At 32.2% G+C, this 25,138-nt stretch overlaps 1 protein-coding gene across 1 annotated transcript; it reads right to left on the reverse strand.

Annotated features, from left to right (window-relative positions):
* Positions 1–216: 216 nt before the first annotated feature.
* LOC126888178 (uncharacterized) lies at positions 217–25,138 on the reverse strand (the record flags this gene model as incomplete). The annotated part of the gene is given in 2 exon segments (XM_050656170.1): positions 217–1,324; positions 24,294–25,138. Coding segments are annotated over 2 exon segments (1,909 nt in total), but the record flags the coding sequence as incomplete, so codon positions are not given.

The raw sequence follows: 25,138 nt of genomic DNA on the forward strand, positions 1-25,138 counted from the left end.
GAGGTCCCAAATATAGGTTGCTACAAAATATTATGCAAGGAAAAATAGCAGGCAAACGCGGTCCAGGACGAAGAAGAACCTCATGGTTGAAGAACATGTGAGATTGTTATGGTGTTGATACAAGCATGTTATTTAGGGTGGCAGTGAATAAAATTAGGATAGCTATGATTGTAACCAACGTTCTGAAAGGACATGGTACATGAAGAAAAAGACTAGTTTACAATAACTATAAAAATATTATTCTTATAAATTTTATTATATCAGGTACAATAACAGTATAATTTTAACTCATAATCTGAAATACAAGCACTTTGTTCGCCGTATAAATTTAGCCTACTAATTGAACCAACAATAGTGTAGGTTTTAGATTTTGACATATATCTTACGGTTGCTTCAAATGAACCATTTCCAGGAACTGTTGTGAAACTTAACATGTAATCTGATACTTGAAAATCTCCTGTTATTTCTTGGCTATGCTCCATAACTCTTGCACTTGATATACGATCTAACTTTAAATCTGCACATTTAGGATATTCAGACAGTAGATCGTTAATATAGTTAACACAGAAATTAGCTACAGTCTTGATAGTTTGATTATTGACATCAAGTTCTACACTTTTTTGGCATGTACACCAGTGACTGACAATGCCCGTATCTTCGCAAGTTCTATATTCACTAATTCCTCTTAATAAACTTACGCCTCTGGATGTATTGATACTATTATTATTATTATCGATATTTTCTATATTTAATAAATCAACAAAAGTCTCGTGTAAATCGAATGGCGTCGTTAAAAGTAACGAATTTTTTTGTAAATTATTATAAAGTTGCTGGTATTTATGTCTATACCATTCTGGAAGATATACATATAAGAACGGTAACCTTTCTTCCATCATTCCTTGAAATGTACTTCTTATTCCTCCCCATCTTATCCCATGGTCGCTCATGACGAAGAGGACTGTATTATTAAGATGACCATTCTCTTTTAAATATTTAAATACAGCATAATAATCATCATCACCTATTCTAGGTAAATTTAGATCATCATGAGATATGCTATTCTCCCAGAAGAAACCGAAATACTTTAATGAGTTTTCTTTCATTGTTCGAATGAAGTTAGTCATATATTTTAAATGCTCTTTATGTACCCATCTTGCTCCTTGACAAAGTTGAACATTTTCAAAAGCAGTATTTCCTATCCTCCTCATAGCCTCCCGATCAAAATAATTGTACCCATAATCCGTCGGTTGTTTTTTAAAACCTTTCTTATAGAAATTAAAGATTCCCATCGATGAAGAGTCCTCGTCAAAAGCTGTTACATAACCTAAAAAATGTACAAAATATAATATAATTCTAGTTGATATCGATTGATAGAAAATACGAAATTATTTATAGTGCCAATACAGTAGAACCCCGATTATCCGTGCTCCTCAGTCCTCGGGACCGGATGTTGGCACGGATAATTGAAAAGCACGGATATTCCGAACATTTATTTCCTAATATAATACATATGTATGTACGTATGTATATCCACATCCATATCCATATCCATATCCTATATCCACACATATATACTTACCATAAAAAGACAACAGAACAAATAAATCTTTCATTATGAGTCACCCTCTCCGCGTATAGAGTTTCCGTCGAGTGATTAACAGTAACCCTATTTTGATAAAACCTCAAAAATGCCATTTAAGTAATACAAAATCATAGCACGGATAATCCGCAGCCCGGATAATCCGCACACGGATAATCGGGGTTCTACTGTATATGCAGGGTGGTGAATCGGCAAAAGGGGCCATAGGAAACTCAATGTAAAATTATAAACTGTTGAATTCCTGCTTCCCTAATTATGTTACATAAAAAGTCATGAGAAGTTATTCGTAGAGGATTGAAATCTGTATTAAAAATAGAAGTTACAATTGTTCTACGATTTAAACCCATTCCAAAATTTTGAAAAATATAATGTATTTACTGCAGTAGGTATGCGTGGGCATGTTAGGCCATACGTTACTATTTAACTGACAGTGAGCACACTATTGACTGAAGAAAATATCTTTATTATTAATATTTTCTCCTTAACTGAGGATATCTTATCAACTTTATTGTGTTTTAAACAATAAATGATAAAATAAATAAAAAATGGACAGATCAAATTGTTAATATAATAACTTCATTGTCACCAAATTCAACCTTATACACCTTATTGCACTGTATGTGGCCTAACTTTGGCGTATTACTCTGAAAATTGTATTACATTTTTACAAAATTTTGAATAATTATTGTTCGTAGAACAATATTAACAGTTGTTTTCAATACAAATAGTTTCTTATGACTTTCGATGTAAAATAATTAGGGAAGCAGGAATTCAACAGTTTAGAATTTTACATTGAGTTTCCTATGGCCCGTTTTCCAATTCACCACCGGGTATACAGGGTGTCTCGACAATATTAGCCACCACATAATATGTTTTTGAAACTGCATCTAACAAAGTCATGAGAAAGTTCAAAGTCGATAAAGACAAATTTAAAAAAGGATATCAAATGGGAAAGAAACGAAAAACAACAAAATAATCTGCTATTCAGACGACGCAGTACTACTCTCTAAAAATGAAGACGATTTATAATGTATGCTACACCAATTTAATAATATAACTGCCAGAAAATTTGACATGTTAGGCTCCCCAGAAAAGGCAAAATGCATGGTTATAACAGCAAATTTATTAAGATGTAAATTAGAACAGGATGGTCAGATAACAGAACAAGTGATATAATTTAAATATCTAGAATTCACACTAGCTATGGAATGCATGAAATAGAAGTGGAATATTAACGGAATGTAAGGGATGTAAGGGATAGTGACGCGCAACGTATAGCCACTCCTATCCAAAAGTCAACCTCACCTGCTCGTGTGATGATCTAGATTCCTAGATCATGGTCATCTGGTACATTCTGCTAGATAACTAACGAGGCTCTGACATCCGAGTGATTGCCGGTATAAGCAATCCCCCACTTACTGACCAACGACTTTGGGCGAATGAGTTGGTAAGTGGTAGGGCACTCTTTTATCCTGGGGTTGGGAAACTGGTCTTAAAGGCGGATGAGCTAAGATATTGGCCAACGACATCAGAATACAGAAGGCAACGGGAAATCACTGTATTAAAGGTCGTAAAATATCTCTAGTCGAATCATCATGAAATGAGAAGACAGAGTAAGCAGACGGGTACTGATCATGGGTATCGGAGACCAAGATCCGGCAGGAAAGGAGTCAGGGCTTTTGAGGTCGTCAACCAGCGAAATCCCTGCCAGGAAAAGAAAAATCAGACCGTGAATTTAAAATTGGAACATGGAACGTAACCAGCATGTTCGAATCCGGAAAAACACACAATGTAATCCAAGAAATGAAAAGAGTTAACATTAATATTTTAGGAATAAGTGAAACCGATGGATAGGAAATAGGCAATATCAAATTAGAGACCACACCATATACTATTCTGGTAATAATGACACACAACATCGATATGGCGTAGCAATAATACTGAACAATGAAATCTCACAACACGTCCATAATTTTCTACTTTTTCCGAAAGAGTTATGCTACTACAACTAAAAACGATAGACAGAAATGTAAAGCTAATTCAAGTCTATGCCCCAACGGCCGAAAAGTATGACGAAGAGGTGGAATCGTTCTATGAACAAATTCAAGGGGCATTGAGAAATACCAAAGCACAAAGCACGTGACGTCACAGTAATAATGAGTGATCTAAACGCCAAAATTGGAAAGGGTAGCACAAGTAACTTAGTGGGAAATTTTGGATTAGGTGGTAGAAATCAAAAAGAAGATAGATTGATACAATTCTGCCAAGATAATAATATGATTGTTACAAATACGTTCTTTGAACTACCTAATAGACGCTTGTACACGTGGAAATCGCCAAGAGATAGTGAACATCAGATAATGAGAAATCAAATAGATTACATAATGATCAAAGAAAGATATCGGAATAGTATTACGGCATTCAAAACACAACCTGGAGCAGATATATCATCTAATCTCTTAGTAGCTCACATGAAAATTAAAACGAAAAGAATAGAGAAAACACCAAAAGAAGAAAGAACTGATATAAGTGCACTAAGAAATCAAGAAATCAGAGAAAATATGAAAGAAACAATTAACGAATGTCTAAACACCGTACAGGCGAAGGGGAATACAATGAAGAATATATTAACAAAAACTGGGAAAAAATAAATGATGACTTAATAGAACCTTCAAAAAAGTATCTACGCAAACCCAAAGAAAAGAAAAAAAATTGGATGACAATACTAAACTTAATAAACAAAAGAAGAGTATATAAGGACAAAAATAAGTCGTTATACCAGCAAACACAAAACGAAATACGGCGACAAATTCGCATAGCCAAAGAAAATTGGTTCAAAGAAAAATGTTATGAAATAGAAACGCTACAACATAAACATGACAGCTTTAATGTACACAGGAAAATAAAAGAATTAACTAGAAAACCAAAATACAAACAAAATATACTAGTTGATGAAAAGGGAGACATAGTAATGAATACAGAGAACAAATTGATGGTATGGACAAACTATATAGAACAGCTGTTTAACGACAACCAAGACACAATACATAACGAATATTTCGTTGAACAGACTTGACCAGAAATAACAGAAAGTAAAGTAAAACACACCACTAAAGAAATGAAAACTGGGAAAGCTGTAGGACTAGACGAAATACCGACAGAAATATTGCAACTTATAGCCGACTGCAATATACATGTAATTGTCGAATTATTAATTTAATATCATAATAACAGGTATATTACCTAAATAATGGCTTCTATCAACATTCCTGACTATACCGACAAAGAGAAACGCCAGACAATGTTGCGAACACCGTGCCATCAGTCTAATGTGCCACATACTCAAAGTATTTCTAAAGATTATTCATCCTAGAATATACAAAAAGTTAGAACAAGACATTGGGCAAACTCAGCTCGGATTTAGAAATGCTCAAGGAACCAGAGAAGTATTATTTGCAGTCAATGTGCTAATACAGAGATGTTTAAATGTAAACTAGGACATCTATGTCACCAATAAAATAAAAATCAAAAGAGGCGTTAGACAAGGCTGTGTCTTGTCGCCATCACTGTTTAATACATACTCAGAAGAAATATTCAAAAAAGCATTAGAAGATGAAATAGCTGGCATAAAAATAAATGGCCTACCCATATGTGAAATTAGATACGCCGACGACACAATACAAATAGCAGAAACTATTATAGATCTACAAAGAATTTTAGATAAGGTTGTTGCAACGAGTGAAGAATTTGGTCTGTCACTAAATATAAAGAAAACAAAATTCATAGTTATATCAAAGAAAAATATTAGAAACATCAATCTACACGTAAATAATAAGACGATAGAACGAGTTCAGAATTATAACTACATATTTAGGGACAAACATTAGTGAAACAAACGATTATACAAAAGAAATCCGAATTAGAATAGAAAAGGCTAGAAGTGCATTCACTAATATGAAACAAATATTATGTAGTAGAGACCCCAGCCTAAATCTTAGAAAGCGAGTACTAAAATGTTATGTATTTTCTGTTCTTTTGTATGGTGTGGAGACATGGACTCTTAATAAACAATGCCTTAATAGATTGGAAGCATTTGAGATGTGGCCGTATCGAAGAATGCTGAGAATCTCCGGGACAGATAGAATAACCAATGAAGAAGAACTAAGGAGAATACAGAACAGCAGGGAGGTATTGGATTCCATCAAAATAAGAAAACTTCAATATTTAGGTCATATAACACGTGATGACAGATATGAACTCCTAAAATTAATTATGCAGGGAAGCATTCAAGGAAGGCGCTGCATAGGGAGGAGAAAAAACCTGGTCTGAGAAATCTCAGAGAATGGTTTGGATGCAGGTCAACTGAACTCTTTAGGGTTGTAGTGACAAAAGTGAGAATAGCAATGATGATTGCCAACCTTCGTCGCAGAGATGGCACGTAAAGAAGAAATTAACGGAATAGAGCAAAAAGAACTGCAGGTTGCCTGAGTGAAACAATGTAGAGAAATAAGAATATACGGAAATAAATACAAGGTAGAGTTTAGAAAAAAGTTTATCATTATCATCATTTCTCAATCTCTTGCATCCATTGTTGTATATAGGTCTTCTCCATCTTCTTCCATTGTTCCCTATTTTGTGCCTTCTGTATCCAATTTACCACTGTTTTTCTCAATCATCCATCCATCTTTTTAGTGGTCTACCTCAGTGCCATTTATCTTTCCTAGGTCGCCATTAGATGAGTCTTTTGGTCAACCTATTATCATTTAAATATGCTACATGTCCAGTCCATCTCCATTTGGCTTGTGCAAATTTTTCTATGACATCTGTCACTTTAGACCTCTCTCTCTCTCTCTCTCTCACTATACTATTTGGTAATAACATATATCTTCTTATTATTCCCAACATTGCTCCTTCCATTACACAAAAAGAAAAAAAGAAGAAACATACTGAATTTATTTAGACATAAATAAAAACGAGCAAGGAAATGCAGAGACCAGTCAAATCGGCGTACATATATCGCTAAAAAGTCAATATGCTTTCGGTAAAATATTCTATGATTACAACTAAGGTGTCAATGCGTTAGGTTTGTTATTTTTCATGGAAGAATATTTTACTGAACAGGTGTATCAAGAGGGTTAGACCCTAAAGCTCATATCAACGAAGGAAGAAAAGTTGCACAAAATGATGGATATTAATATTATGTAGTTGAAGAAGATAATTCCAGAGTTAATTTAATTTCAAAAAATGTGAAGGAAAATCTTCTGTATAAAAGGTATATTTATTTAAAAAAAAAACCCTAAAAAGGGTTACAAATATAATATAGAACGTTTTCACTCTAAAGAGAGCATCATCAGCGTTTTTGTCTAACATAAGTATAATTATAATTAGTGAAGACAAAGTTAAAATTTTTAAATGTTTACCAAGATAAAAAACAAAGTTAGGTTATACTTACAAGCTCTACATGCTAAGCCACCAAAAATACATCGATTAAAACCGTTTAAATATCGGCTAAATGTCTTACATTAGAGTGTTAAATGTTAAATCCAGATGATGGATGACATCAATAACGATCTACCCTAAGGAATTATATGACCTGAACGAAGCACGTGGGTTGTTGAGTTAAATTCTCTGTCTTCACATTGAGAAAGGTAAAAGTCAACTAAAGCAAAGGTGTAAAATTGTAAAAGTATTTCCAACTGATGACAGAACGAGAAAGACAAGGTAACTTGAAGTTTTGTGAATTGATATATAGTTACATTAGCCACTAATTTTAAAAGTTATTTGTAGTAAAATTCAATAATAACAACAAACATTAGTGTGTTGGGATTAAAAGTATTCCATATTAAACTATCATGAATAGTGAAAAGGGTCGTTTAAACACAGCGATAAATCAAGCAACTTATAGATATCAATCGAGTTGTTGCAATTTATCGTTGTGTGTAAACGGTGCATCGCAGCGAATTATCGAAGTTGGAGTTGGATTGAATTTGGTATCGGATAACATTAACTTATTCTAACGATCTAGTTGTTTTAATTTATCGTCGTGTCTAAACGGTACAGCGATTTGTCGGAATTGGAGTTGGGTTGCATCAATTTAGGAGAATCTTACCGAATTAGAATTTATTTACATATCCAATTAAATTGATACTATTTACTTGATAATGCTTATAATTTGATACTATGTGGCTTTGCCAATTAATCAACAATAATATATGTATTTTTACTACAAAAGCGATATTACGTAGGTCAAAATTTTTGACGTAAGAGAACTGTCAAAACATTAGATTGTGACTTTTCATTATTGCCATGTTTATAATAAACATGGCAATAATGAAAAGTCACATTCTAATGTTTTGACAGTTCTCTTACGTCAAAAATTTTGACCTACGTAATATCGCTTTTGTAGTAAAAATACTATAATACTTTTATCAACTATAAGAATTATATGTACATGGTGATTGATTAGTGGGGTAAAGCTCCGTAGATCCGTTATAGTAAGAGATAGCAATAAAAGTTAATAACAAAAATTGTAGCCAACTTTGAGATTCACATTTCAAAATTAATCAGAATATTACAGGGTGTTCGATAACATAGTGGCAGGTCCAACTTATGTTTTTTTTTAATGGAACACCCTATATTTTATTTTATGCTCGAGATCATCTTAACTTTACATTACAAAAATATAAAGATTTGTAATATTATACAACGGTTATACATGCAGTGCCGGTTTATCCACTGGGCGCTTGGGGCGGGCGCCCAGGGGCCCGGGCCCCGGAGGGGCCCGAAGTTGCCTTCCTTTTATTAATAACAAAATAAAGTCAGATAATAATCGAGGTAGATATTATTTGAAATAAAGAAAAAGACTACGAAATACCTTATAACTTTGTAAGAACGTGATAACTTTTAAACCAGAGTGATTCCTTAGAAAATTGTATGAAATGTATGAAGCTGGAGACAAAGCTTGTTATATATTATTAATGAAAGCACATCTTATAGAGTAAAAACCAATGGAGGCAAAGAAAAGAGAGATTGGCTAATATAATACGAAAGTGTTAAAGCTGTTTTTTGTTACCCGTGTAAATTATTTTCAATTGAAAAAAATAGTTTAACTGATTTTGGATGTATTTTACCCACTGGAAGCATTTGAACAGTTGGCTCAAATCTCACGAAGAAAGTAAATTTTATCTGAACTCTATCGTTATATTAGTAACAAGATCATCAGTTAGATGGAGTGATGTAAGTGATGTTATATGGATCATCAGTTAGATTGGAGTTATAGACGCTGGCTTGAAAGAACAAGTAGAACGCGAAGCTGACTATTGGCTAAAGGTCCTAAGAAGAGTTGTTGTCACCATTAAATCACTTGCTTCTTAAGGATTAGCTTTCCGTTGATACCATGAGGAATTAACCAGTCGTCATAAAGGTAATTAATTAAGTTGTCTTGTATACTTGGCTTTTGACAACTTCTTAGATGAGCATTTACAGCGGAATACGAATAAAGCAAAAGGTTCAGTTAGCCACAGTGTCTGACCAAATTTGTAATGAATTCCTGGAAGTGATGAAAACAAAACTTGTAGAAACTTTTGACGCTGTAAATGCTTTACTTAAAAACTACGGATCCATAAAACGTATTTTTTCCAATTAAGCAATAATAGAGACAAAAAATCAGCAGTTGGAAGTGAAGCTAAGGCACTGCAGAATAAGTGGATACCTTTGAGACAGTTCCATTGACACTGATTTGGGCAAAAATTTTAAAACGCGTGAATACAACAAGAAAACGTTAGAAACTGTGGACTCGAATATGTCAATTGGAGTAGAATTAATGACATTTGAGCTTTGTTGGAGACTTGAGAAATAAATTAAGCGAAATTGAACAATCCAAAAATATTTTTTGCGAAGGCGAGGATATCTCAAATATATTATATAGAATTGATCTTCAAAGAACATAGAAAAGAAAAACAGTTTTCGAAGTTGAAAATGAAACAATTTTAAAGGGGCAAGAGAGATTCAGAATTGAAGTAGGTACCTGCCTATTTAATGTTATATGCGACAATATTACTCAATATCTTTTAAAGAGAATATAATGCCACAAATATGTTACATCAGCTGTTAGATGTTTTTTACGCTAAATAAAGAAGAGGTCAAGACGTGAGTTATTATTTTATGCGAGAAATATAAAAAATATTGATGAAACCAAAGAGAACTTGAATAATGAAACTACTCATTTTGTAACTTTAAGCCAAAATTTTAATAAACATTTGAAAAATTTGGTATCATCCAGGATGTAAAGGCAACTTTTCCCAATTTTGAACATTACTGAAAGTTTGTTTGATGATACCAATTATGTCTAATGCGTCAGGCGAGCGGTCTTTTTCGGCTTTAAAAAGAATAAAGATACATTATATTAAAGTTTACATTTGGGTTAAGAAAACCTAGAAGCATTATCACTATTGTATCATAGAAAATGAAGGACTGGAGCAACTGAATTTTGACAGTAGGTGTTAATATGGCAGTTTGCTAATGCAAAGTGAAGAAATAAAGTGAGCTAAATTTTGTCTTATGGACTTTTTAGAATATGTGTTTTTGTTTGTCATGTGTTGTTTTGTAGAACTTTCTGTTTTTTTTTTGTATTTTTAAATGTATTATTTGGAATATTTTTTACGTTTGCTATATTTCTTGTTTGTTTTAAAAAATTTATCGTATGGATTTTACAATAAACATTTATAGTTAATGCATGTGTTCTTTTGTTAAAAAACTGACAACGAATAGCAATGAAGGGGGCCCCTAAATCTCCAGTGCCCAGGGCCCGAAGTTAGGTTAAACCGGCACTGTATACATGGTACTTACAAAATTATAACCAATTCTATATATGAAAATCGTAAGAAGTTCAACTCACTGTATAAATAAAAATAAGCAGAAAAGCAATGAATTATTGATGCCATATTTTTTTTATTGCCAAAATTTTCATAAAGGATTGATATTTCTAATTGTCTTTATATTGTATACAGGGTGAGTCAAAACGCATGTAAGTACATTACTCTCTCAGTAATTTTAAATAGAACGCCCTGTATTTTATATCACTATCGAAAAGTATCATTACCGTATCTACTTTAATTTTTATGAAACATTCCCTATTTCTAAATTTATTAGTTTTCGAGATATTTTCATTTTTCAGAGCAAATTATTAATTAAGGGTCTAAAACTTTCCAAATTTTGAGTAAGCCATGACTGGATTGTCTAAAACTGACAATTTACGATTACTGATTATGGTAGGGGAGCAAAGTATGCTAAATGTGCAGTCACTCGAGCGGTGTGGGGACCTATTGGGTTATGATTATTAGGTCCTAAAACTAAAAAAAGTTAAGTAAAATTTTTCATTTTAGTGGGGACTTGCCATTTTTTAGTTTACTTTTCCATTTCCAACAATAATTTTTTCCGATTATAGCGCCATCTATCCATAATTCGAAAAAATATTTCGAATAAAAGTTGCTTATTTTTACGTAGAGAATCCAAATCTGTAATAAAAATTTGGGACTCCTATTTAAGATTTTAAAGTAACCCCCCATCAAATCTCCGTGGGGGTCCTGTTGGGTACCATTCGATAGATTTCTTAAAAATATAGAATAAATTTATTTTGCAGTTTTTCGATCTGATATTTATTTTGCGAAATATCGCGGAATTTGTAATTAAAATTTTAAAATTACCCCCACCCCTCTCAGTGGAAGGCCATCAAACATGACCAAAACTTTCGCTACCATTCGATAGATTTTTGAAAAATATGGAACATGTAGTTTTTAGTTTTTCGATTTGACGTTCATTTAGCGAAATATTCCCTTTTTTGGTGAAACAATTCTCTTTTTTCGCTCAAATCGTCAGATTTTTGAAATATACACTCTTTTGCATGTACTTAACTTACCTGATCTTAATCTGACAATTTGGACGAACTCCCCTAGAGCCAATATATGGTAGAGGTACATCTGCAGGGTACCAGGTTTCTCCCCATATGATGTTGTTCTGAAGCTATTTCCTTGTGGCATTTTTATGATTAACTATTTAGATGGGAAATAAGCCACAATTAAATTGGAAAAATAATTTTATTAACGTTTCGACGCCCAAATCGGGTGTCGTTGTCAAAATACAAAATATTACTAGATTAAACAAAAATGTTGTTTCTAAGTAAAAAATTTTTTCTAATAATTTATTTAAACTGACTCATTTATATTGGCAGTTCAGACGTCTATCATACATTTTAAAGTATGAGACATTAAAATGATATCGCCAATATTTATGAGTTGCGTTCCTGGGACGACTTGGGTAGCCACACCCTACTGCATTCTACCGAGGAATTTGCGACACAATTGGTTTCATTTAGCATAATTAGAGCCGCTTCTTTGATTTTTCTCTTTTTACTATCTGATTCTTTCAGGACTATACTTGAATCTCTCCATTGAACTCTATGTTCATTATCCCATGCGTGTTGACATATTTGAGATCTATCAAATTCTTTATTTTTAATATAAGACTGATGTTCACTTATTCTAACGTTTAATGGTATTTTAAATAAAATTGTTCGCATTCACAAGGTATTTTATAAATGCAATTCTTTGTTCTTCCTTGTTCATTGTCAGGTTTAGTTTTAGATAGAATAGATGTCAATGTGTTTGTTGTTTTGAATGTTGTTGAAATGTTGAATTTATTTCCTATTGTTTTAAATTTCTCGTATAGTCCTTTTATATATGGTATTGATATTTTCCTCGTATTATTTTTTGTGAATGTTGTAGGATCCCGTTCTAAGTTGTTCTGTTCCATTCGATCCAATCTTGACAATTCCTTATTTATAAACGATAAAGGATAATCATTTTTTTTTAATCATCTAATAATCATCTGACGCGCTCGAGTAACTGCAAAAATCTCCACTTGGGCATGTAGCAATGTAACAATGTAGCAAATAAAGAAAAAATGTAATTTATTAGTAATAAATTCTACAAAAAAAAAACACAACCACAACATACTTACAAAATTTTTGAAACAATTAAAAACTACTTTTTTGTGTAAATGTAAGAAACAAGAAAGAAAAATAATTTATTAGTTATAAATTTTGCAAAAAAAAACAAACACAAAACAAATAAAAACTACTTTTGTATGTAAATGTACCAATGTAACAAATAAAGAACGAAAAATAATTTATCAGTAAAAAATTTTACAAAAAAGACATGAACACAAAACATTTTTGAAAAAATTAAAATATTAAAATATTTATGTAATTACAAAGTTGTTCAAAATGAATGCCTAACACATTATATGCATGCCTAAAAACGGTCATTAAATAAGTTACTTACACTACGAAGCATTTGTAAGTTAACACATGGAAATACAATTTGTATTCTATTTTTCATCTCCTCTCTTATGGAGAGGCATTTTGGAGGCATTTTATAAACTTCATTCTTAAAGTAACCCCAAAAAAATCAGTCCAGTTTATTAAATTCTGGTGGTCTGGGTAGCCACGCTACTGGTCCATTGAAAGATGAAAATATCTCGAAAACTAATAAATTTAGACATAGAGAATGTTGTATACAAATTTAAGTACGGTAATGTCCAAGATTCAAATTCATCTGAGATAAAATTGGGATTAGACAGGCTCTCCTCAAACATAAGTGAAATATCTAATCAAATGAGTAATCTTTCACACAAACTACCTGCTATACCAACGAAGAAAGAGGTAGTAAAGAGAAACAGTATATGCCACCTCAAGTACCCAAACTGAAGACACTCATTTCGAAGCTAGTCCAGTCAAAAAATCAAAAATTGCAGAAGATAAATGTCACTTTGTCGTTATTAGCAACTTAACCATAATTTACACCCCTATTCAAGTAGTTCACTACATTAAAGAGAGCTAGGTATTAAGGAATATATTCGATGTTACTTCAAGACGCCAACACAGCAACTGGTCCCTCATTCAAAATAGGCATAAAATCTAAAACGTCTATCGACTTATTATTTAATAAGGAAATTTGGTCACCTGGTGTCAACAATAAATGGTCCACAGAATCATCATACTCTGAACCAAAGACTTTATCTGAACAAAATATGAATCCGAAGTACATCAGAAGCCCGGTTAGCTTGGAAAATCCAATTACCATTCCAAGCAACAATAAAAATGAAGTTGAAAACACAAATATATTTACAGACAAGCAGGCCATCACAGTTTGCAAATCAAAAGAGCCTTTCCGTTCCCATATCAATTTTATTCAGAAAGATACTATGCAACCATCCATAAATTTGGATCCTTTAACACCACCAAGAGTTAGGCTAACTAATAACTCGAACAGTCGATATCTTCTTGCAAGATTAAGGGAACCGGATATCTTAAAACAATTAAACTACATCTTGCTTTTCTACACGACCAGTCTTCTTCTGTATTTTGTGATGGATACACCAACACCAGCGTGAAACACTTTTTGGCTTCCGAAGGACTACCTACTAAGACCGAAGAACTAAGAAAAGTTCTTCTAAAATTTAACCATGCCTACGGAATTGGTCCAGCTAAAGTAGAAGCTGATCTTGCCGCTTATAGGTCCTATCTCAGTTCGGAAAGAATTATACACCTACAACAGTCAAGGGAATGTCACCGAAATTATTATTCCACTGGCTCTCCAAATCGAAATTTTTAAACAACACGACGTGTTCTGAGGGACTAGAAACCTCAAATTCTTTTAGTGGTGACAACTTTGGCATGACTCTGATTAATATTTGTTCTATAAGAAATAAAACTGATGAATTATTTTTGTTTCTGGAGGAATTAGGATTTCCCCCGATAGTTGCGGTTACAGAGTACTGGCTTGAAGTCAACGAGCCTTTTTTTGTAGAAAAATATACCACAATTGCCAGGTATAATCGTCCAAGTTCGGCTCATGGAGGCACCCTAATTCTCTCTAGAAATAATAGGTTTGTTCGTAGTACGATCCAAACGATCAGCAACCGTTGCCAACCATCAGACGCATGCGCAGTTAACCGTTGGCGCTGCGCAGTTAACAATTAGAGTTCGTATATTACGAACGCGCATGCCTCTGATGGTTGGCAACGGTTGCTGATCGTTCTACGAACAAACCTAATGATTTTTCTCTGGTAACAAAATATGACTTTTTGTTAAGTGAATCCGTCTTTGAGTTTTCCTTAGTTTATAATAAAAATCTTAATCTTTACATTATTTGCATTTATAGATCACCTGACTCTACAGTGGAACTATTTTTTCAGAACCTGCTAAATTTGTTAGATGACCTGCCTCATAAAAGCAGAAAAATTCTATGCGGTGACTTTAACATTGATTATGCTGCTGCTTGTGCTATCCAAGTGACCCTAGTCAATATTTGAATCGTATGGTCTCTCAATGCACGTTAACTCTCCTACAAGGATAACAAAGACTACATCTACCATAATCGATTATATTGTCTCAGATTTCTCACCCCTTGATGTCTGCTCTACAGTTATTAATGCGGGACTATCTGATCATGAAGTGTATACGAAGTTTAATATCTTCAGCAAACTCTCCTCAAAAACCCGACGTTTAAGTAGGATTTTTTCCGCCCAGAATTCTCGTAAATTCCAAAATTTATGCTTAACTTCTGAGTGGCAGTTTCCTTCTATAGACGTGGACTATAATTTCAGTGTTTTTCTAGATAAGCTTCTCGACATCTTCAATAAGGCATTTCCTTTAATTCCTATTAAGCCAAAACATCGGAAACCTTGGGTTACGAAAGGTATCCGCATATCAGCCAAGAATATGCGTTCACTTCTATACATCAAGAAATTTACTACCAATGTTTCTGTCACTGAATATATCACGAAGTACAGGACAACATATCTACAACTTGTCAAATCAGCTAAAAAAGCCTATTATCAAAATCGTCTGGGAAGCTCTAAAAGTGTTGCAAAAGAAACCTGGTCTACAATAAACGATCTTCGAAATAAAACTCATACAGCTCAATCATTTTCCCTTCCAAATCCTGAAAGTCTAAACGATTACTTCGTTAATGTGAGTAAAAATATTACATCAACTATTTTGCCGCAACAAGATCCCATTTCTTATCTCCCTAATTCAAGAAAGGTCTCGAATTCATTCTTTTTAAAACCAGTCGATAACTCTGAACTGACCCAAATAATCAATAGTATCAAAAGCAAATCATCCTGTAGTACTGATGGACTATCTATAAAAATTTTCTCTACTCTCACAGAAAATGTGCTGGAAATCCTCGTCTCACTAATTAATGATTCCTTCGAAAAAGGTAAATTTCCAGAGTGCCTAAAGACAGCCATTATTATTCCTCTTCATAAGGGTGGTGAAAAATCTAATGCCTGCAACTATAGACCTATTGCTTTACTACCGGCACTCTCCAAAATTATTGAAAGACTCATTAAAACTCGACTTATCTCCTTTGTCGTTGATAACAGCATTTTATCTCAAAATCAGTTCGGCTTTTTAACTAATAAATGTACCACTGATGCCATGTTTTCTGTACTACATGAGGTTTATCAAGCACTAAACAATAATCTTCTAGGCTACCAAAACGAGCACTGAATGCTAGAATGCAAGGAAAGAGACCGGTTGGGAAGCCACGAAAGCGCTGGGAAGACACAGTAAACAGCGACGCACAAGCCCTTTTAGAAGTCCGTGTATGGAGAAGAGCAGCCACAGACAGGCAAGGGTGGAGGCAAAAAATAAAGGAGGCCAAGGCTCAATTTGGGCTGTAGTGCCGTAGAAGAAGAAGAAACAATAATCTTTATACTGCCACTGTTTTCTGTGACTATGCCAAAGCTTTTGATTGTGTAAATCACGACATCTTGATTAAAAAACTAAATTTCTGTGGAATTAGAGGTATTTCTTTGAATTGCTTCCAATCCTACTTGAATAATAGGAAACAACTAGTTAGAGCAAATGATACTGACTCTAGTCTCAAAAACATTGTATGTGGAGTACCGTAAAGTTCAGTATTGGGTCCTCTTATGTTCCTTATCTTTATAAATGGCATCACTAATTTAAAAATCGATGGGAAAATTTTTTTTTGCTGATGATACCAGTATCACTTGGAGCAACTCAATTATTGCATCTCTTCATGAAACTATAACTTCGGATCTACTGACGATAAAGACCTGGTCTGTCTCTAATTTACTCTCTTTTAATATAGACAAAACAGTAGAATTATCCTATAAAGGAGCTCTTCAACCTTTGCATCTTAATAACAGCCAGATCAGTACCGTTGATTCTGTAAAATTTCTTGGAATTTTTTTAGACAGCAACCTCAAATTGTCCTTTCATATCGATTCGTTAAGTAAGAAACTCGCCTCAGCTTGCTATGCAATAAGATCTGTCGCAAGGGAACTCAATTTAGCATCTTCTAAAATAACATATTTTTCGTTGTTCGAGTCTCATCCTCGATATGGTCTTCCTTTTTGGGGTTCTAGTACAGCTGCTCAATTTGATGTTATTTTTAAATTGCAAAAAATAGAAATAAGATATCTGTTTGGCCTCAGAAGATCTACACATTGCAGAAGTTAATTCAGAAATCACGAAATTTTAACACTTCTATCTTTATATATTCTAGAAACGGTTTGTTTAATTCGTAAACACCTTCATGTCTTTCCAGCAAGGCCCAAACATATTTACTCCACCAGAAATTCAATCTTTGGTATTTATTTACCGATCCCATCCACTGAGTTAGTAAAGAAATCTATATTATATTCCGCAAAAAACTTTACAACTATCTCCCTTTACAACTTAAATCTGCAACATCTTTCCCAAAGTTCCGTAAAATGACCAAAGCCTATCTATCTAAAAGACCATATTATTCAATAGAAGAATTTCTTAATGAATAACTAAGAAAATTGGGTTTCATACGCAGAAGCTTAAACTGTCAATTCCTAATGTTGTATTTTATTTGTTGTAAGTATTTTCAATTTGCAATTTATATAAATTTTGCAATTAATTTTTTTTGTCTTTGATTTTATATCATATTTACTGTATATTGACGATTTATCTAATTTTAGTAAATTGTAGTTGTTATTTGTTATTTGTTGTTGATATTATTTTTCTTTTGACTGTATGTAAGCTTTGTCCATAAAATTGTAAAAATTTTCAGTGACAAAAAGCATATTTCTATTCTATTCTATTCTATTCTATTCTATTCTATAATGGTACTTTTCAATAGTGATAAAATACAGGGTATCCAATTTAAATTTTACTGAGAAAATAATGTACTTGAGTTTTAACTCAAACTGTATTAGATATAAAGAAAATTAGCAATATCAATCCTTTTTAAAAATGTTGACAATAAATAAAAAATATGGAATCCACAAGGAAAAGAAAAGGTTTTCCTGTAGTTGGCTGTATACCATCAATCACAAAATTGGAAAGAAATCCTTTGTAAAAGGTTTAAAATTGTTTTATTAAAAATCCCTTAAAAGGGCTACATCACAGCAAAACGTTTTTGATTTTTATAAAAAATCATCATCAGTGTTCGATAAACTGGTTGCTAGCTGAGCCACAAAAGAAAAATATCTGGGTAAAAACCCTTTACATAAAATATAGATGCCTTAGAAGTGCATACTTCAATAAAAAGGCCTGTGATGGTCTGATTATCCTGTTTGCCATGTGACCATCACAGGCCTTTTTTATTGAAGTATGCACTTTTAAGGCATCTATATTTTATGTAAAGGGTTTTCACCCAGATATTTTTCTTTTGTGGCTCAGCTAGCATCCAGTTTATCGAACACTGATGATGATTTTTTATAGAAATCGAAAACGTTTTGTTGTGATGTAGCCCTTTTAAGGGATCTTTAATAAAAAAAATTGTATACCTTTTACAAAGGATTTCTTTCAAATTTTAAAAAAATATGGCATCAGTAAACCATTGCCGTTGTGCTATATATTTATACAGTGAGTTGAACTTTTTACGATTTTCATATAAAATTGGTTATAACTTTGTAAATACCCTGTATAACATACCAAACCTTTTTATTTTTGCGATGAAGTTAACAGGATCTATTAGGATGAAAACTCGTTATAATAATTTATTGAAGGGTGTAAAGTGTACACAATACTCCCCTCTTCAATTTGTTGTGGTCAATCACATCGCGATAAATCGCAGCGTCTACACAGCGTCTCAATCATCAACAAATCACAGCAATTTGTCATCAGAATAAGTTGCTGTGATTTATCGCTGTGTCTAAACGCCGGCGCCGCTTAAAGTATAAAAGTAAAGTTATTTAAAACTAATTATCAGTAGAGTGCAAATAAGTATATTAACTAAAGATAAGAAGACAACCATACACGCCTAGATTTTATAAAACGAAAGATATTATTTTTATTTTAATAGTTATAGAAAATGATTATATTATGTCCATATACTTATATGCTCATATGCATCAAGGACAGAAAAAATAAGTAGGTTTTTTCCAAACTATTAAATTTTGATAAAGACAAAGTATAGGTTGTAGTTTATACAGGGTGTCCAGAAACTCTACCGACAAACAAAGACAGGAGATTCCTCAGATAAATTTTTTAACCCAATTCTTCTAGTCCGAAAATGCTTCCTAAGGAAGCTAGAGCTTTTTGAAGATGGCGTCTTGTAACTAGTTTTTCTTAAATAACTTCAGAACGCTTTTATATAGAAAAATGAAAATTGGTACGCATATTTATCTTCCAGAGATAAATCGATTACATTTATTGTGAATTTGTAGTACCGGTCATAGGCGTCCGTTTTGGGTGGGGCAACGCTTAATTTATCACATAACTTTTATGTCTTTAACTTTCAATAATTTTTGACACTGGATTAATAATTTATGAGGTATGCTACTACTAAAAATACTCTTGCTTTAAATCGGTAGAACACACCGTTTTCTAGAAAAATCGATTTGAATATTATTCGTTTATTGAATTTGCAAAAAAAAATTAAAGAAAAACCATTTAGAAAAACGAAAACTGGTACGTTTACTTATATTTCATAGATGAATCGATCTCATTAATTGCGAACTTCTAGTACTGGTCATATGCGTCCATTTTGGGCATTTCAAGGGTTATTTTATCGCATAACTTTTTTGTCTTTAATTTTTAAGAAGTTTTGATTTTAGATTATTAAATTATGAGGGATTCTAGTACTAAAAGTTACTCTTGCTATAAGTTGGTAAAATACACCGTTTTTTTTTGAAAATTTTTTCAATTTTTTTTTCAAATACAAAAAACGAAAAATTTTCAAATCGATTTCTCTAGAAAACGGTGTGTCCAATCGACTTAAATCAAGAGTACCTTTTAGTACTAGAATATACCACAATATAATAATCCAGTATCAAAAATGCTGAAAAGTTAAAGACGAAAAAGTTATGCGATAAAATAGCCGTTTCCCTACCCAAAACGGATGTCTATGACCGGTACTAGAAATTCACAATGGAAAAAATCGATTTATCTCTGGAAGATAAATATGCGTACCAATTTTTGTTTTTCTAAATAGGAGCGTTCTGGAGGTATTTAAGAAAAACTAATTACAAGACGCCATCTTCAAAGAGCTCTAGCTCCCTTAGGAAGCATTTTCGGACTAGATGACTTGAGTTAAAATTTCTTAAAATTATATGAGGAATCTCCTGTCTTCGTTTGTCGGTAGATATTCTGGACACCCTGTATATTTCTCTAAGTAGTTATTTGGATCCAACAAAATGATGTCTGATGAAACAAATTGAAATAAGAAAATGTGTAGTCAACAATGTTGTGACTAGTGGTAGTACGGTGAGACAGAGGGCTCTAGATGTCTGGTATCTCAAAATATATGAGAACATAAAAAAGAAAAAAAAAGAGCCCTGTGCAACTCTGTTTGGGTTTTTTAAAAATAAATATACGTTTTATGGAGAAGATTTTTCTCAAACTTTTGTAATTAATGGTACACAGCCAGCTACAAGAAATTCTTCTTTGTGGATTTTAATGTCCAGAGAAATAAGGTTTTTGTCGGGACACTTGAGCAACCAGGTTGCAAATGGATTTTTTGGGTACTATACGGGTGAGGCAGATAAAGGACCTATTAGAAATATCTCGAGAACTAAAGGTAAGAAAATCATGAAAATTGTTATACAGGGGTTTTGAGGTGTGAACTATTTAATGAAAATATTTTGGTCTCTTTGCTACTTTCGGTTATACCGGAAGTTGACTGTAACTTCGTTTTTTTAAATGGGACACCCTGTATATTTTTACATTTTTGAATTTTCCTTGATTTCTTCTTTCTTCAAATATAAAGTTTTGTAATATTATACAGGGTAGGTTAAAAGATAATTACGTTTTCTTATTAATTTCGCAAAAAAATTCACACCCTGTAGGCTTGTAGTAGTTTGACATAATAAACTCTATTTATGTTCAAATGATTTTTAATATAATCTACTATTGTTAGGAATTATTGTTGTAGTTAAATTTTTCGTTTAAGTATACAAGATTGGTCGAAACTCGGAATGAGTATTTTATGAGTTTTCTTAAATGGAACACCCTGTATTTTAGTATTGTAATGAAATGCTGTTTTATAGTACATTTTAATTACTTAAGCACTCCCTATACCTAACTGCTTTAATTTGTGCTGAGTTATTGGTGATTCAAGCAAAACATTAATTGAAACACAAAATATGTGAAATTGTATTAGGTTGGCCGTGAAAATATTCAATCACAAATAATTTTTTGAAAATAAATACATATTAATCTAGGCTGATACTTAAAATTGCCAGTAATGGTTAAACTGTCAAAATACCATCGAAGTTAAGATTGTTGGTGCGGTTAACAATTAAGCACAAATTACAGCAGTTAGGTATAGGGAATGCTTAAGAAATAAAAAAGTACCATGAAATATCATTCCGTCACAATACTAAAATATAGGGTGTTCCATTTAAGAAAACTCAGAAAATACTCATTCCGAGTTTAGACCCACCCTGTATACTAAAATTAAAAATTTAGCTATACTAATAATTGTTAGCAATAGCAGACTATAATAAAAATCATTTAAACATAAATAGAGTTCATTATGTCAAACTACTACAATCCTACAGGGTGTGAATATTGCTACGAAAAATTAATAAAAAAACGTAATTATCTTTTAACCTACCCTGTATAATGTTACAAAACCTTATATTTTAAGAAAGACCAGATCGAGAAGAATTCAAAAATGTCAAAATATACCGGGTGTCCTATTAAAAAAAACGAAGTTATAAGCAACTTCCGGTATAACTGGAAGTACCAAGTAGATGAAAATATTTTCATTAAATAGACCAGTTTTCAAAACCCCCTTATTCCAATTTTCATAATTCAGTTACCTTTAGTTCTCGAGATATTTCTAATAGGCCCTTTATCTGCCTCACCCTATATACCTAATACATTATAAATACAAAAATGCCCGACACAGTTCGTACGAGAAACTTAGTTATTAACAAATAAGGGTCAAAAATGGCAGTTTTTTCGTTAAAATCGGTACAGGTAAAAACGGGGTAATTAAATATCTTATTTATAATATTCTTCTTTTTGTAGATGAGCCAAGGTTTAAAATGGCACTTTTTGAATTTTGGTCCGATCCTTTTTTGTTTTGGAAAGTGCAAAATAAGATTAAAATTTCAAAAATAAATAATGTGCTATAACTTTTGCGAAAATGACCATAAGACTTTCATATTGCACAAAAAGTTGAGTCAGACATTCCATATAATGCACAAAAAATTTTAAGATGATTCGTCAATTAGTTTAAATTTTATTCAATTTGTTATCGCAATGTTATTGTTCAGAAAATAATAATGACATAGCAATTCTGTGGAAACCACATGCAAGAATAACAATTATATTTTTAAAGTATTGAAAAAATCATTAAATAGTCGGTTTTATCACTCCGAAAAAAGTTTAGTAAAATAGTTATTTTTTTGGCTTCTAAACAATTTGAATAACTTTGTTAATATTGACTATAGAGTAAATCTATTTTAGGATCTTAAAGGCTGGCATTTTTATACGAATTTTTAGAGAAAAACTTTTTGCCTAGGTTAATTATGTTCAAAGTTTGCCACTTTTATTATTTAATTCGCAGTTACTTCTATATACATCAAATTCTCCTGTAACAGTGTTAGTCACTATACTACTCCTAAACGGCTTGGCCGATTTTTATAAAATTTTACACGTTTATCCTGTAGGACGTTGAAGAGGCTTTAATCTATTTTTATACCAAAAAGTTATAAGGGGGTTGCCCCCCTGACATTTTTTTTATTTTTTTGGACACAATTATTTACCTTAATTTTATATGACGTAGAATTAAAAAATACATACAACCCTTAATTTTCACTCTTCTATCACCAACCCCTATTTGTTAATAGCCATCTATATATTTACATCTATAAAAGTCTCCTGTCACAGTGTTAGTTTCCATACTCCTCCGAGACCGCTTGACCGATATTTATGAAATTATATATTTATATTCGGTAGATCTTAGAATCGGTTGTAATCTATTTTTCATATCTCTGAGTGATAAGGGGAGTTCTCCCTAACATTTTGTAATGTTAGGTGGGGTTGTGTGTACATAACGTACTCTATAAGACTACGAGTGCATACAAATTAAAAAAATTATGATCAAAATCCATCAAAAAGTTCCAGCGATATTAATCGCAGCATATGTTTGAGAATCAGTTTCATTTTTTGAGTGCACGTATTTTTAGTAATTCCCCTTCACCGACCACGAATTAATTCCGTTTATACGCCATTTTTAAAGCTTTATTAACCACTCTGTTGAGGTTCAAAGTTTACCCAAACTTTTGCACATAACCTATATATCTTCAACTTCAAAATGGCTCTAGTTGTGTTGCTTAATTGTTATAAACAAAGTAGCCGTCAATTAAATATAAAAGTGGCTAACTTTGACCGTAATTAACCTAGGCGAAAAGTTTTTTTTTTAAATTCGTATAAAAATACCAGTTTTTCAAATTCCATTGTAGTTTTAGCCTACAATCAATATTAACAAAGTTATTCAAATTGTTTATAAGCCAAAAATAACTCTATTTTATTAAAATGTTTTCTGAGTGATCAAAATGACTTTTTAATGATTTTTTTAAATGCCTTGAAGATATGACTATTCTTCTTTCATGTTGTTTTCACAAAATTGATGTATCATTATTATTTTCTGAACAATAACATTTCGAAAAAAAAGCTCTTTGGGATAAACAAATTGAATAAAATCTAAACTAATTTTCGCATCGTCTTAAAATTTTTTGTGCATTGTATGGAATATTTGACTCAACTTTTCATGCAATATGAAAGTCCTAAATTCATTTTCGCAAAAGTTATAGCAAATTTTTTTAGTTCTATTTTGCAATATCCGAAGCAAAAAATAATTGGACCAAAATTCAAAATATGCTATTTTCAACCTTGGCTCATCTACTAGAAGAAAAATTTTATAAATAAGACATTTAATTACCCCATTTTTACCTGTAGCGATTTAAACGAAAAAACTCTCATTTTTGACTCTTATTTGTTAATAACTAAATTTCTCGTCCAGACTGTGACGGTAATTTTTGTATTTATAATATATTAGGTATATAGTATCCAAAAAACCCATTTGCAACCTGGCTGCTCAAGTGTCCCGAACATGATATATTTTTGCCTTATTTCCCTGGTGTATTAATTTGTTATTGTCAAAACTAATATTACCTTTTTGTTTGTAGTCCATCCAAACGAACGAACAGTTATCAAAGTGGTGATTATCAGTTGGCCAGCAATCCTTCTGGATTTCCTCTATATGTCTACCTGCTAATGCTGCTAATACATTGGGAAACGTATTTTCTCCAATTTTGTTGTATCCTATCATTTCAACGGCACCAATTTGCTTCAAATAATTTACTGATTTTGGCATCTGTCTATGAAAATTTAACCTAGAAATTGAATCTAAGCCTATCACTAGAATATTTAAATAATCATCGTTTTTATCCAGATCTTTTTGTGTGTCTGATAGATTTTTTATAGGAACAAAAACGAACATATCCTTATAAATTCGACGATTATTGTAGCTGCACTTAACTTTTATAAACTCTTGTTTTACTTCAGTTTTATTTACAAATGTTTGGCAGTGTTTACTGTAGCTTATTTTATTGTCTGCAGCATCATCATCAGGATCTTCTCTCCAGAATGTTTTGTAACAACATGTCAGATTATTTATATTGGTTACATTATAAAAGGGCAATGAATCCTCTATTATTGTTATAGAATCTCTGTCTGACTCAAATAACGCAGGTATGCCGTCATTACAAACATGTGTGCCTGGTTGCTCTAAATAATCCAAAATATTTTTATCAAAAGGCTGAAAATATGGTATTTTACAACCCGGGGTATTTATAGTAAATACTCCTACATCGACTGTTTTATCCACTAATACTTCCTCCACTAGGTTTTCGTGAATTGCGATTCGAGGAAATATAATACCTTGTTGATAAGTACATACCAGTATTGTTATACATATAAACACAGGTATAAAATACTTGAAGTTTAGCTGTGTCCCT

The sequence above is a fragment of the Diabrotica virgifera genome, chromosome 7 (genome assembly GCF_917563875.1).
Source record: "Diabrotica virgifera virgifera chromosome 7, PGI_DIABVI_V3a".
Taxonomy (NCBI): Eukaryota; Metazoa; Arthropoda; class Insecta; order Coleoptera; family Chrysomelidae; genus Diabrotica; species Diabrotica virgifera.